This window comes from Pectinophora gossypiella, chromosome 16, assembly GCF_024362695.1.
Source record: "Pectinophora gossypiella chromosome 16, ilPecGoss1.1, whole genome shotgun sequence".
Lineage (NCBI taxonomy): Eukaryota > Metazoa > Arthropoda > Insecta > Lepidoptera > Gelechiidae > Pectinophora > Pectinophora gossypiella.
Genome location: NC_065419.1, coordinates 13408916 through 13424943, shown reverse-complemented (window position 1 = coordinate 13424943; position 16028 = coordinate 13408916). Strand labels below are relative to the sequence as shown.

At 39.8% G+C, this 16028-nt stretch overlaps 1 protein-coding gene across 5 annotated transcripts in view; it reads right to left on the bottom strand.

The window, feature by feature from the left end:
• Nucleotides 1-16028, bottom strand: part of LOC126373765 (espin) — a 161570-nt gene that overhangs the window by 32619 nt on the left and 112923 nt on the right. For 4 of the 5 annotated variants that reach the window (XM_050020046.1, XM_050020042.1, XM_050020044.1 and 1 more), the window contains 6 exons: nucleotides 13519-13701; nucleotides 8564-8665; nucleotides 7518-7752; nucleotides 4654-4830; nucleotides 3823-3958; nucleotides 1420-1509 (listed from right to left, as the gene is read on the bottom strand). In XM_050020046.1, coding sequence (XP_049876003.1) covers nucleotides 1420-1509; nucleotides 3823-3958; nucleotides 4654-4830; nucleotides 7518-7752; nucleotides 8564-8665; nucleotides 13519-13701 — 923 coding nt within the window. The remainder of the gene's footprint in view (nucleotides 1-1419; nucleotides 1510-3822; nucleotides 3959-4653; nucleotides 4831-7517; nucleotides 7753-8563; nucleotides 8666-13518; nucleotides 13702-16028) is intronic. The other variant, XM_050020045.1, reaches the window with a different exon arrangement.

Below are 16028 nucleotides of genomic sequence, written 5' to 3'. Positions count from 1 at the left end.
AAAGGTACTTCATATCGAAAGCGATATATAACGCGAAGGTTGTTGATAGGACTGGCAGAGAAAGACCTAGAAGGACGAACATTGACCAAATTGGGAATGTCCTTAGAAATGCTTTAGTATCGGCGAAGAAAAAAGAAGAAGAAGAAAATCGCGAGGAGTGAAAACTACATCCCAACAGGGGATAAAATGATTAGAAGAGGAGAGACTCTCAAATGTGGAGAAAGCAGGAGAAGTATGTCAGGATCGAAGCAAATTGAATTCTGTAGTCTCAGCTAACTGCGGTGGGAAATAGGCGAGAGTTCATTGTATGTAGCTTCAATTCATGTTTGATAATACAAGCATAGGCTTATGTAGTGAAAACGCGTAAATTTAAAATGAAATGTGTCTAAAAGATTTAATTAAAGAAACAAAAAGCTCGATAAAGGAACCGAACGAGGAAAGAACAGAGGAAGAAGGAAAGAGAAGAAAAAAGGAAAAGAAAAAAAGGAAAGAGGAGGGGAAGGAAGGAAGGATTTCTTTTCATTTTGGTGCAATAAAGTATATTTGTATTGTATTGTATTGTAAGGAACCGACTGTCTTGTCAGTATGAAAACAGAGGAGCGCGCAGACGCACTCGGACATGCTTGAACCATTATGGAACTCTTCCTCTCTCGTGGGGGTTGTCAGACCAATGACCGACCTCAAGGTGTGCTGTCAGGGACTATGAGAACAAAGGACTATGACATTGGCCATGTTACGGCATACTTCCATAAGTAAGTAAATAGTAGCCGAAACTGACTGTTCGAAGCACGGATCACTTTACTTTCGGATAATTGGGTAAATTCACTCATTGACGTATAGTCTGTGGGAATTCAGGACCATATCCAACGGCTTCTGTGGTCCAGCGTAAGGCTCACGATCCGGAGGTCCCGGGTTCGAATCCCGGTGGGGACATATCACAAAAATCACTTTGTGATCCCTAGTTTGGTTAGGACATTACAGGCTGATCACCAGATTGTCCAAAAGTAAGATGATCCGTGCTTCGAAAGGCATGTTAAGCCGTTGCTCCCGGTTACTACTTACTAATGTAAGTAAGTAATAGTTACATGAGCCGTGTCAGTGGCGTTTGGTGGCTCAATAATAACCCTGACATTAGGGTTGATGAGGTTGGTAATTCACTTCATGGCTCACATGATAGAAGAAGAAGGACCATAACTCATTTTGATGGCTTCACCACGGTCGCGACACCAACAAATCGAAAGGTACTATTTATGCAACTGTATCGGGTCGGGCGTAGATCTCAGAACCCACACAAAAGAAGAAGAAGAAGTGAGTGAAGTAATGGGTACTTTTACCATTTGACTAGGTTCTCATGAAGAGGGTAACACCCCAAAATTCCCCATACCGACAGAACAGTTCCTAGCAAGTAAGAGGACTTACTTCTCATTGCTATTGTCTTTGGCAGTGTAATCCACGACTAGGGCGGCGCTACCGGGCCGGCTGTGGCTGCCAGAGTCGCGCGAGCTACTCCTGCGCACAAACAGTTATTGCTTTTCGACCACATTCAGCCGCTGTGGCCAGGCTATCTGCGCAGACGCGTCATATAACGCTAAGCTTGACCAATAGACGTAATGAGCGTTTATTATACTGTTGATGAGTTATCGATTGGTGACCTTGAAAACCATCTATACTATCGATAGTTCTTGCAATGAGGGATTTTCCAAGCGACGTTCCTCAAAAACAATACAGGTGGCGCTGTACAGATTTTCCTTCGTTTAAACTTCTAACTTCTTTGATAGCAGATATGTGCATCGTTTATCTTCGTTTTTGGGTCTAAATGATGACAACCTTGTTAAAATAACCATGGCATAAGAATTCCAGGGGGGTTAAAATGGCCACATCGAAGCAATTCATCTAAGAAAGCAATATTGCAATTTGACATTTGCGCATATAAAAGTAAGTGCGTAATGGAAACAAATGTCGAATAGCAATATTTCTTTCTTAGATGAATTGCTTCGATGTGGTCATTTTAACCCCCCAGGTATGTTCAAAACTGACAGCTAGCATTTCAAGGTTAGCCCAGCTGACGTCATCCCACCCTACGTTGCCATTTCGTAAAAAATAAATTACTCACGTCCAATGTTTTTAATTTACTTTGCAAGGAAATGTTGTACTTTTAGTAAAAGATTTACGTAGAGTTTTAATGATTTTTATATATGTGACAAATAATACTAATTAAATACATTAGTCAGTAATTCACTTAATTTTCAATAATAAAATAATGATGTGTGTATATTTTAATGTTGTAAATGTATATGTGTGTCGTAGATTTTACCTAAATAAACTTTATTATTATTATTATTATTATTGTATGTCTTTTTATTATTATTAATGGAATACTGGGCTGAAGAAATCTAATGCCATCGAAACGACAAGAAGAAGAAGAATAAAATTTACATCCTTGAAATGTTGGAGATACCAATTGAATGGTAACACTTACGTCATCAATGGGCTAGCAATGGCGGCTTGTCATAGGATTGAGCATACCTCGTTTTCTTATATCATGGTAATAACAAGGGTCATCTTCAAGAACAAATAGGTGATTATCACGTTAAAGCAACGCCATCTATATTGTGTTTGAGGAACCTAGCCTGGAAGGTCCCTCATTAGCTATCAACATTGACAGTCCTTGTCGAGGAATCACAATCGCAGGATGTGAATTTATATCGCACACATATCACGATGATACTTTTAGGGTTCAATTATTTCTGGTCTTACAATATACAGTGAAACTTGGTTAAGTGGGACCTGGATAAGTGAGAAACCTCTATAACTGAAACTCATGCTGAGGTCCCAACACTTTGGCACTGAATTACCTGTTAGTGGGACGAGGTAAGCCTCTATATCTGGGATTCGTTCTTTCGATTTATCATCATAGTTACCTCTATAACTGAGACAGCGAGTAAATTTTATATGCATAAACCTCTGTAACTGAGATAACATTGTTTGTTTACTCATTCTTATTCTACCCACAAATTGCACACGTAATTCCAAGTACGTAAGTACAAATTTTGAGCTTCAATTACCTTCATTTTTAGTTTCGCTTTACTATCATACAGATGTTTATTTGAAAAATACATAACACGTTATTTTATTTAATGATCGCACCTGTATAACTGAAATAACCTGTATTCTCACCTCTATTAATGGAACCCTCTGTAAATGAGACAGATATTTATTTATACCTGTATATCTGAGACACTGGGTAAGTGGAATACCTCTATAAGTGAAACGACATTGCAGGTCCCTTGATATCTCACTTAACCAGGTTTCATTGTAATAGAAACAATGGTGGCGCAACCAACAAAATGTAAGTATGCTGTTGGCCTGTTGGTTCCGCAACAAGACACCAGGAGCCAAGTTGCAAACGATTATGACAATAGGGTAGTTTCCAACTTCCCTCACACAACACACAAACAGCCTATACACGTCCCACTGCAGGGCACAGGCCTCCCCAACTTCCCTCATTCAGCGTTTATCGCTATCGACCCGCTAGGGTCGATTAATTCCTTCAAATATTCTGCCTTTCAGACGACGCCCTGAGCCGAGGTCTTAAAGTTTGTACCGGGTGAGAGCCCTCAGCGCTCCTCATTTGTCCGGCCAAGTAGTTAATGCCACATGCGCAAATCTACAATAAGTCTCGTCAAAAAAAGAAAGACCATTCACTCTACTTTTTCCCCGGTCATTTCTTTTTACTAACACTAGAAATAAGTCATTTTACTAACACATATGAGTCAATGGTTACTTGAGATAAAGATTTATTTATTTATTATAACACCTTACCTGCGCCTCTGCCGTTGCTCCTCCCTCGGCATATAGATGTCCTCATAGTGGTGGTCGCGGCGGGTTGCCTCCGCGCCGCTGTCGCTGTCAGAATGCTCGTGCGCAACCTCTGTCGATCCGTGGACTTCCGCTTTTACTGGACGGGATATAATAGTTTGATTTAGGTTATTAATCATCATTTCCCCAGCGTTATCCCGTTTTCACAGGGTCCGCTTACCTAACCTTTAGATTTGACAGGTCCGGTTTTTTACAGAAGCGACTGCCTGTCTGACCTTTTAACCCGCGAAGGGAAAACCACCCCAATACAGGTTAGATCATATAATTCCGAAACGAATTTCTCGGGTTTGTGGGTTTTTTCTCGATGTTTTCCTTCACCGCTGAGCACGTGATAATCATTTATGATCCAAACATGAGTTCGAAAACAAATTCAACAATGATTGGTTCAGGCCTGTGCTGGATTCGTACATGCGACCTTTACAGTGAGAATCAAGCGTTCTACCAACTGGGCTACGACGGCTCGACGGCGGATTTAAAGTTGTAGTTGATAATATAACAAGCAATAGCTCGCACACTCGAACTTAGTCCATCTTGCGATGGACGCACCTCTGCCTACCCCATTACGATATAGTCATGAGCTTTTATAATGTTATGTTATGAATGATAATAGGTATTTCAATTCCTCAATTTAAGCCCTCAGCGCTCCACTTTTTTCCAAGTAGTTAATGCCTTTTGCGGCGAATCTACAATAAGTCACGTCAAAAATCATCCCCCTATTATTATCCCGTTTTTCACAGGGTCCGCTAACCTAACCACGTCAAAAAAAATCCTCACCAGTCATAGTGGGCGCCTCCTGTCCCTCTGCCGGCACACGCGGCCCGGGGGAGCGGGTGTGGAACAGATCCCTGACTCGCTGGTACAATGCGGCGGGTGCGCCGGCGCTGCTCGGCTGGTTGCCGTGCAGGAACCAGCCGCTCGGGTTGCCGGTGTCCGCGTCCGAGGCTGAGCACGCTATGGGAGAGAGAATCGGTTAGTGAAGCAGGTTGTTGGCCAGATGTACTTGTAAAAACTGGCGAATTCCGCGAAATGTCGCGATTTCTTGTTACACAGTGAGACCATCTATTCAATTAGGCTACAAATTCATCATCACCTTCCTAGCATTATCCCGTTTTTCACAGGGTGCGTTTACCTAACCTGAAAATTTGACAGGTCCGGTTTTTTACAGAAGCGACTGCCTGTCTGACCTTCCAATCCGCGAAGGGAAACTCAGCCCAATACAGGTTAGGTCATATACCTCCGAAAATGCATTTCTTGGGAATATGGGTTTCTTAAAGATGTTTTCCTTCGAAGCGATACTTCATGTCAGAATCCTAATTCCAGATCAAAATGGAACTGGATTGACCAAGTAGTGAGAAAACCCATCTTAATTAAAAAAAAAAAAAAAAAAAAATAACTACCTACTTGAATGGTTCGGGTAATGTACTAATAAATAGCAAACTGCCGGTAGAAATTCCAATTATGGGAATTTCAAACATTTTACAGGAAATACTTGAGAACATAACTTGGTATTGTTAATGTGTGGGTTTATCGGCTCATCGCCTCCGTGGTAGGAAACTCCACGTAATTATCAGGTAATTCAGTGCACACATTACACAACTTCGAACAAAATATGAGGAGAAAGGTAGATTACATTGTAGGTTATGTAGCTTTTGTCTGTCGGGAAAATTCTAGTTCAACGCAACTTTGTAACCTTTTGAAAACTCGCACGATCACCATTTAAGGGCGAAAGGGATGGTGATGGATTTTCAATGACTAGGTTAGTTTCCAACTAGTCAAATCAGTTACTTTTTTCTAAACTTCAAAACATAAATTTGTATGAAAAAGCACACTGTGACGTCACAGATAAAATGTCGGACTTATTATTACGTTTTTCTTGATTAAAATTCATAAATAATTAAATAGAAAAAGAAAATATTTTTCGTTAGTTCTGGATCTGTCTTTATTTAGTATTAATCAGAATTTTATAATTTATCTTGAACCTAGTACACGACCCAATTGACTTCGATAAATTATTAAACAATTCTATACTTGTACTAATTATTACAGAGAGAAAAAAATGTCTGAATCGGACGGGACTTGAAACCCGCGCATTTGGAGAGAAAATTAAGAGTCAAGATGTTTTCGATTTAATTTCCTCTTTGTGAGTTTCCCTAACTTGAAATAAAAAAAAAAACAAAAAGATCTACACAGGTTTCTTTTAAAGTCTTTGGAGTTTAAGCTTTTTAGGAACATTGTTTTGATAATAATGTACGACTAAAATTTCGACGATAATATTTTTATACTTCTCATCCTTCTGGTAGAATTCAGAAGGGATTGCTCCCTTGCACCAAATACAACAGGATGACAGGATTTGAACAATATTAACGACACATAAACACACCATAACACCCAGAATCCAGCTCTGTATCGGACCAACTCTGGAAGGGTAGGCTAACCGCACTCATCTTTTAAAAAGAGAATTGCGATTAGCGCAACATACGTCCGCTCGACACGACAGCGGGAACGCGACTGCCGCCCCGCCCAATCGGGTGCGACCACTGTTAGGTAAAGCTGCGCTTACGCTTCCTCATTGACTTCCGAGTCTTCGAACTCATCGCTTCGCTTGGTGTCCTATTAGATGCGCTTATTCACCTGCGATTATCCAATAATGTGGCATTACTGCGGCTATGGTGTGGTTATGGTGATGGGTAGGTATGTTTGTAACGAGGGTTAGGTTTTCCGTCCTGTTAAAATCCTATTTCTGATTAATATGAACTCTTGAATCATGGATCGTCATGCTGGCTTTGGTGAAGTTTTTACTATTTTATGTCTACCCGTGTAGGATATCTGACTCTGTCTTCACCTTCGATAGTTTGTGCTATATTGTAAGCAACAGCCATATTAGTAGATTTTCCTCGTTGAAACAAAAGATTTTTCTCATCACAAAGTAATCTTCAGTGCCAATTTGTTCGGAATATCTGTAGTCTTTTTTACCCTTGATGGGTTTGCTCTTGGTCCCAGACTTGTCCGAAGGCATTGATGAGGCCTAAGATGGACCTCGCCCAGAAGGTGCCTGTTCACTCTGGCCTTGAAAGCACCCGGGTTATATACATTGGGAAATACAGAAGACGGCAAAGAAGTCCACTCCCTAGCAGAGCGCATAGTGAAGGACGATGCGAAGCGCTTTGCGCGAATGTCTTAGGACGTTGACGTTAGGGATCTTTTGACCTTGAGTTTATGTCAGGTTTCATTTCATTTCATTTCCACTTAGGTACCTAACCTCTCGACAGTCACTGATTCTTGGAGAATAGGTAGAAAAAGAACTTCACGACCACTGGATAAGGGTAAGAATCTAATCTATGATCTAAAGAAGAAATGCCTGAAAAGCAGCGGTGGATATTACCAACACATGGTCCCATTACATCACAAGCTGAGTCATTTTGCCCGTATTCCTGTCATACTTAGTTCTTAGAGAAAACTGTGAATGTGCGTGCGTGCGTGCATGCGTGCGTGCGTACGTGCCTGATAGCGTACGTGCGTGTGTGTGTATGTGTGTGTGTGATGTGATAGCTGTTACTGGTGTTATTCTTTAAGTTTAAAATATTCAAAGGTTGCACAACCGAAATCTTTAGAACTAATTCGACAATTTGAATTCTAACCTGAACTGTCTTCGCCAGAGGAGCTATGGTGTGTCACACTCGCAGATGTTCCTCGCTGCATCGGGTTGACGTACAGGCCGTCAGCAGGACCGGACCTCGCAGAGCTGATGGACCCCACGGTGGAAGGCAGGGACCCTCGGCGTTCCTGGACTGAAGACCTGCGCTCGCGCTCCGGGGCGTGAAGGTAGAAGGGGGAACGGGAGCCGTTTGCGTTGATGCAGTTCGGTAGGGCGCACTGCAAACGAGATTGATGAGTAAGTAGGTAGTTTTGTGATGAAGTAAAAATATTGTTTTTTTTTTTTGTATTTATTCATTTAATAGTTTATTGTACAGTCATGAGCAATATAAGGTACCCACTTTAGGACTCTGTCGCACTAACATATTTGACATTTAGTGAGACTTACAGTTCAATTTGTCAAAAAAGTTAATGTGACATGGTACCAAAGTGTATACATATTTTAATGCTCGTGACCGTACACAGAAATAAAGGCATAAAGACATATTGACTACACACAAAACAGACAAACCGATAACCGTTTTGAAAACAAAAGTGGTCGTTTAAGGGTTATGGACTCTGGGGTCTTGTCAAATGTGTTTTTATTGCTAACTCTATAAATCATTTTTTTTATTTACTTAATTAAACTTTGAGTATACAGTTTTGACGCATAGCATCGCTAAACCAGGAATGGTTTGTCTCGATGCTATGGCTTCCTGGCATCAGTAAATTTATACAACGTTCAATAACATTATACACATCAAAACAAGAACAATTAAAGTACAGAACATAATAAAATAAAAATAATGTTGTGGGTAGTAGAACATTGCAGCTCACCCGGTAGACACGGCAGTTGCACGGCTATGTGAACCGTGTGCTCCTCCCCGATACTCCAAACAATACACCAACATTTAAACCGTAAAGGAATAGGGAATAGAAAATGAAATTCAATTTGCAGGAATTTGGTAAATCATGGGACCTTGAAACTTATCTACATCTCCCACACATTATAAAAGTTACCAACCATAAATGATAGATTACAAATACTCACTCGTGCTTCTCCGGGGGTACATGCGCAGGAGTGGACAGCTTTGTAGGAGGCGAGCTGTTTGTCCGCGCCCGCTGCCCCGGCTGCCACCAGCACATTTAGACACTGGAAAAAAATAACATTCAATAAATTAATTATAAAACAAATATTTGATAAAAGTAGGATTTTGGATTATTTGAGCTGTAAGACCAGTTAGTAGAATGCTTGACTTTCAGTGTGAGGTTGCATATTCGAATCCAGCACCTATAAAATCCGAATTTTTCAGAATATATTCTCGAATGAATTCAAAATTAACTAGAAAATACTTCGTTGTGATATTGACCTTAAACCATATCAAATTTCCTTAGCTAGAATCCTATTCAGCCTAATTTTCAATTTAGTCTGTAACGCATTGTTCAGGATATGCGCAATGTCATATTTGAGGTCACGTAAGGTCATGTTATATTGTGTCTGCGTCTGCTGTTTTATACGATTTTAACTTTTAATAATCATCCTCTCTATTATCCCGTTATTCACAGGGTCCGCTTACTTAACCTTTAGATTTGACAGGTCCGATTTTTTACAGAAGCGACTGCCTGTCTGACCTTCCAACCCGCGAAGGGAAAACCAGCCCAATACTGGTTAGGTCACATACCTCCGCAACGCATTTCTCGGGTATGTGGGTTTCCTCACGATGTTTTCCTTCACCGCTCAGCACGTGATAATCATTTATGATCCAAACATGAATTCGAAAACAAATTCGACAATTGTTGGTTTTGGTCCGTGCTGGATTCGAACCTGCGACCTCAAAGTGAGAGGCTAGCGTTCTTCCAACTGGGATACCACGGCTGGATGGACTACCAGGGCTCTGCCTACCCAAATGGGAAATAAGCGTCATGCTAAAAATCGTAAAAATAAAAAATAATAATTACTTAAGTACTTAAAATATAGTTATCAGCAACAAATTCAACCGAAATCTTGTAATAACAAAATTCTTGTAATAACAAATTTACGTTGCTTTGTCACATAACAAATGAACTGTTAAATATTGTTAACCCACAAAATCGATTGAATTGAGGATGCAAGAGGACCATCGAACCGAAGAAATCAATGGTTACTTAACATTCATTTCCTTGACTGTATAATTTAATATAACTACTCACTACTACTACTACTACTACTCTCTTTTTTAGTTTTTAAATTTTTTTTTTTTGGTTTTTTTTATTTATTTTTTTGTTTTTTTTTTTAGTTTTGGCGGGAAGAAGAGAGGAATGGCGGTTACTCCACCGACAAGAGCGCAGCTCTTAAATAGAGAGAGAGATAATTTAATGTAGAATGAACCGCTAGTTGCCACCCATTTCATAAAATATTTTATAATTAAACTAGCGACCCGCCCCGGCTTCGCTCGGGTGCAATGCTGAGGAAAAAATGAAATTATTTAGATACCACATCACATTACAAAACCTCAAAAATAACAGTATTTCTCCAATATTTAATGGATATTATTATACATATAAACATTCCTCTTTTTTTTGACGTGACTTATTGTAGATTTGCCGCAGATGGCATTAACTACTTGGCCGGACAAATGGGGAGCGCTGAAAGCTCTCACCCGGTACAACGTTTAAGACAACAGGCTTGAGAGTGCCCAGTTGAGCGCGAACCTCGCCTCAGGGCGTCGTCTGAGAGGAAAAATATTTGAGAGAATTAATAGCGGGTCGATAGCGATAAGCGCTGATTTAGGGAAATCGTCGACCACGCCGGCGGGGTCGGTATCGTAGTGTAGCAGAGTACAAACTCTGCACATACTGGCCTTTTGTTCGGACCATCATCATTTTAAATTACGAAATTCTCATTCCATTCCATTCGCATTTCCTTTCATTTTACTCACTTTTTGACTGACTGAATCCCCGACCTTCATAAAAACAAGTGTGTTATACCGTTTAGGGCCGTGCCCTCTAATTTCTAAGTCCTGATTCTTTTATGAAATGTGTATATTGTGAACTATTATGTTTGTGACTATGTTACTAAGTTTGTGAAGTGTTTTTAATAAACTGTATATACTCCTGTTGCTGTTGCTTCTACTTTATCATCGTCAATCATTCCCCTACTCTGCCGGCACGTCGGGATACCATATCCTCACCTCTCAGCGTGCCGCAGTAGAAACCTTCCTCTTGAATCACTCTATCTATTTAAAAAAAAGCATCAAAATCCGTTGCGTAGTTTTAAAGATTTAAGCGTACATAGGGATATAGGGACAGAGAAAGCGACTATCTTTTATACTATGTAATGATGTTTAAGTGTATCACTACGGTTCTGTGGTACACCGCTTTGCTTCTCAAACGAGGAGCGCCGATTCGAAACCCGGTACCTGACTCGCACTATAGACGTATTAATTTATCTTATTAAACTCTTTATTGTAGACAATGGCCCCGATTCCTGCAGACACCGCCTAATTTTATTTAAAGTTATATCCGTCATTTTCATATCCGTCGAAAAGGAAAGGGACGGATGATTCACAGCTCTTAATTTTAGGAAGAATGAATGAATGAATGAATAACCCGGGCGAATCAAAAGGTACGTCGCTGGTATGCAATCCGTTTGACGTGCTGTCTACTTAACTGTGTCGGGTTATTGACGGATGTAAAATTTTTAGACGGTTGGTTTAGATTTACTTATGCTTAAAATTGACGTGTGTTCCATAAATTTTATGCTTGTCGATTACCCGTCCCTTTCCTTTTCGGCGGATAAGAAAATGACAGATATAACTTAAAATAAAATTAGATGGTATTTACAGGAATTAGCACCATTATTACTTATATAAATGTGGGATATAGAAATATCATAACATAACATAACATAAACAGCCTATATACCTCCCACTGCTGGGCACAGGCCTCCCCTCAATCAACCGGAGGGGGTATGGAGCATACTCCACCACGCTGCTCCACTGCGGGTTGGTGGAGGTGTTTTTACGGCTAATAGCCGGGACCAACGGCTTAACGTGCCCTCCGAAGCACGGAATCATCTTACTTTTTCGGACAATCAGGTGATTCAAGCCTGAAACGTCCTTACCAAACAAAGGACAGTCTCACAAAGTGATTTCGACAATGTCCCCATCGGGAATCGAACCCGGACCTCCAGATCGTGAGCCTAACGCTCTAACCACTAGACCATATATACGTATATAAATAACACAGGATATATTTTACTCCTTTTATTTTACACACACCTTATATTAAAACCAAAATCCTCTCACCCGACCGACATCCCACCATAGACTCTTATTCTTAGTTTTTAAAACTGCCTTACGTCCCATTCATTAACCATCCTCCTTTCATACCATAAACAATCAAATTCCTATTCATTATCCTTACATAGCATTCTCACTTTCCTACATAAATAATGACAAACATAAATACAAAGGTAAACTTCTCTCTAAAAGAGATCTCTTCCAGCCAAGCCTGCATGGTGTGAGACGTCAAGAAAATAAGGCACAAAGTAGGTGGAGTTTTCACTAACACAGTTGACTCGACCATTATAGGCGGTGATACGGCTCGTCACCTATCGCGTTGGTTTAACAGAAAGCTTGGTGAGGTGTGGGTAGTTAGTTCATCTTGCAATGGATATACCTCTGACTACCACAATTGAGATAGTCTTCTTCTTCTACGGTGTGGGATGTGAGGTGAATTACCAACCTCATCAACCCTGGTGTCAGGGTTATTATTGAGCCGCCAAAGGCCCCGGACATGACTCATGGTAACGACTATTTACTTAGATGAGTAATTAGTAACCGGGACCAACGGCTTCACGTGCCTTCCGAAGCACGGATCATCTTACTTCTGGACAATCAGGTGATCAGCCTGCAATGTCCTAACCAAACTAGGGCTCACAAAGTACCAGGGTTGATGAGGTTGGTCATCCACCTCACAACCCACACGATAGAAGAAGACCTCGTAACTAAAAAAAAGCGCACAATATAAAACAAAGGAAGCATTATTGATAAATGTAGAGTCATTGACCATTACTATCATTTTTCAATGCCACAAAACTGACAGTAATTTGACAGCAAACGGAGCATAACTTGCTTATAATAAAAATAAGTGCAACTTGACTTTTCTACGTTGTTACTAAAAATGACCATGGAACTCGCTCACAAGGCCTTTACGCCCGCTATTACTAAAGGCAAAGGCAAGCATCGAACTGTGACTGGTGAAAATTGTGCACTTTCCATTACTATACCGCCGTGGCTTTTGCCACGGAATAGATGAAAGAGGTTGGATTTTTTTTTGACGTGACTTATTGTAGATTTGCCGCAGATGGCATTAACTACTTGGCTGGACAAATGGGGAGCGCTGAACGCTTTCACCCGGTACAACGTTTAAGACAACAGGCCTGAGGGTGCCCAGTTGGGCGCGTACCTCGGCTCAGAGCGTCGTCTGAGAGGAAAAATATTTGAGAGAATTAATCGACCCTAGTGGGTCGATAGCCATAAGCGCCCTTATATATTTATTTTATTCTGTTTCGTAGTATTTATTGTTCTAGCGGGAACAGAAATACGTGTGAAAATTTCAAAAAAAAATTCTTATAACTAATTTTCTGGGTAAGCTCGTTCCAACGTCGATCTCTTCTTCTTGAAGAACGAAGTCAAGAGCAAACCCATCTTAATATAAAAAAAATAAATAAAAATAACTGACTATCACGATTCGTGATAGCCCTGGAAACAGACGGACGGACGGACGGAAGGACAGCGGAGTCTTTGTAATTGGGTCTCGTTTTTAACCCTTTGGGTGCGAAACCCTAAAAAACAGTTAGGTACACTACTCTTACCACTCGCGTCAGACTGAGTACTGCGGGGCAGAAAGCAAAAGGGAAACCACTGCTCTATTATTCCCTAAAAAGTAGCATGGAGGATGCTACACCGACAAGAGCGTGGCTCTTAAATTAGTGATGTGATGACCCTATTCTTAAATCCTTACCTCCAAGTGATGGTTCTCAGCAGCGTCGTTGATGGGGCTCTTGCCGTGTCTGTCGAGGTGCAGGCGGGCCCCGTGTCTGAGCAGCCAGCGCACGGTAGTCAAGTGGCCCCGTGAGGCCGCGAAGTGGAGCGGAGTGGCCCCATCTCCATCGCGAGCGTTTGGGTCCACGCCGCGTTCGACGATCTGTGAAAGTGGGGGAATGAGGATAAAAACTAGAAGCTTATTCAAATTCAAAAATATCTTTATTCAATAGGTAACATAGTTACAGTTTGAATCGTCAATTTTACATAACGAACGTCTCATCCGCCTAAAACTACTGCAGCTTCTCACAACCTGTATAGCCGGGGAAAAGAAGCTGCAAGAAAAACCTCGGCACAGGGCCCTAGACGTTCTTTAAAAATGTAGGCGGCAGCACTGTTGACTGTTCCTAATTTTTTTTTATTATAAACAAAATTACATGGCAATTTCAAAAAAGGAACGTCACGTCACTTTTTGAGAGAAAAACGTTTTGGCGGGTGTTCCGTCTACGAAGAAAAAAAACAAGTGAAGACGATTATTTTCGAGAGAAGCGAAAACTGAAAGACTAGTTGCTGTATTCTTTTGTATTATTCTTATTATAATTTGTAGTAATAATATTTGGTTTCCGTAATAAGAGTGATATATGTGCTACTTAACATTTACTGATTCAAACTGGGTATGTTACTAATATTTAAGTTTTATTGTAGAGTTTGCTAGCACATACATATACACTTTAACACTATCGCCAAACTACAACCGTAGTTTGTTGGAGTCGCGCTCATTCCCTAATTTTGTTTAAGTTTTGACAGTTCTCCATACTGTCCAGCTAAAATTCGTGATACATCGCTATAAAACCACCTCCCGTCTAGCACCACCTCCCGTCTAGCACTGCACACCAATAGCCCACTAGTTATGTCAATCAAAATATATAACCACCTTCCGGATACTATTAAAAATGAAACCAACGTTAATTCTTTTATAAAACAACTAAAGCTACTACTTATCACTAAAAGCTATTACACAGTCAATGAATACATAAATGATAAACTAAAATAAACAAATTTTAATAATATTTTATAAATTAAATCATAATAAACATATAAAACAACACTTAAAATATAAGTGCAATAATATTGTTAAAATATAGTAAGTATAAAAAAAAAATGTGGAGCAACGTGGAATGTATCCCATCTGAAGGATGATCAGTTGGAAAAAGGCGGATTTTAATTTAAAAATAAGTTTTTCTAATCTTTAGGGGATAAATATAACACTTTAATTTTGCAGTTTAATATACTTAATGTAAAAATATAACCAAAATAATATGTTTGTTTACTTAAATAACGGGAACTGTCAAAATTTAAAAACATTCAACAGTAGTGACACCTGACGGAAGAAATAGGCAGTTTTATCTCCATTTTAGGGATAACATAACATGTCATAACACTACTCTGGGCGTCATCCCACTAGCGTCAGACAGAGTACTGCGGGGCGGAAGGCAAGAGGGAAACCACTGCCCTAAAAATATATTACCCTAAAAAGTAGCTTGGAGAATGCTACACCGACAAGAGCGTGGCTCTTAAATTAATATGTGTAAGTATATAACATAGTTACACTTTGAATCGTCATTTTTTACATAACGAACGTCTCATCCGCCTAAAACTACTACGGCTTCTCAACCCAGACGATAGAAGAATTTTGGTTTCCCAATAACAACTATGTATGTATGTAGAGTTTCTTCCACTTCATCAAGCAGTCGTTAGTTACCACTAACGAGTCAATTTCTAACTCTAGTTTATCTAAGTAAAGTAATTTAGGAGTATAACAAGTTTTCCTATTTTCATTTCATTAACTCTTATCTTGTAAGTCGGCTTAATTACGACTGATTTATTTACAGACACACAGACACCCTCGCCCACTATCCCTAATGGGGCGGGCAGACAACTTTCAGCCACTGTTGATACGATATCCTATGATGGATATGATGGACCTTATGGTGACGAAGGATCAGCCTATCGCCTATAACAATAGGCTAGTTTCCAACTATTCAAATCAGTTACTTTTTACTTAACGTCAAAACATGAAATTACTATGGAATTTGCGTGAAGAAGCACACTGTGACGTCATAGTACAACGCGATAAAATGTCGGACTTATTATTACGTTGTTCTTGATTAAAATTCATAAATAAGTTAAATAGAAAAAAATAAAACGTTTTCGTTAGTTTTAGGTCTATCTTTATTAATATACGACCCACCTGGGTAGTTTCCTAGGTCAAAGATAAATTATGAAATTCTGATTACTAAGTAAATAAGGACGGATCTAAAACTGGCAAAAAAACGATTTCTTTTTTTTTAAGTAATTAAGAAACTTATTTTTGAAATTTAATCAAGAAAAACGAGATACTAAGTTCGGCATTTTTAAAATTTTTTTTATAACGTCCCAGGTTGCTTTTTCATACTTTCATAGTAATTTCGGTTTTGACGTTTCCGGGAG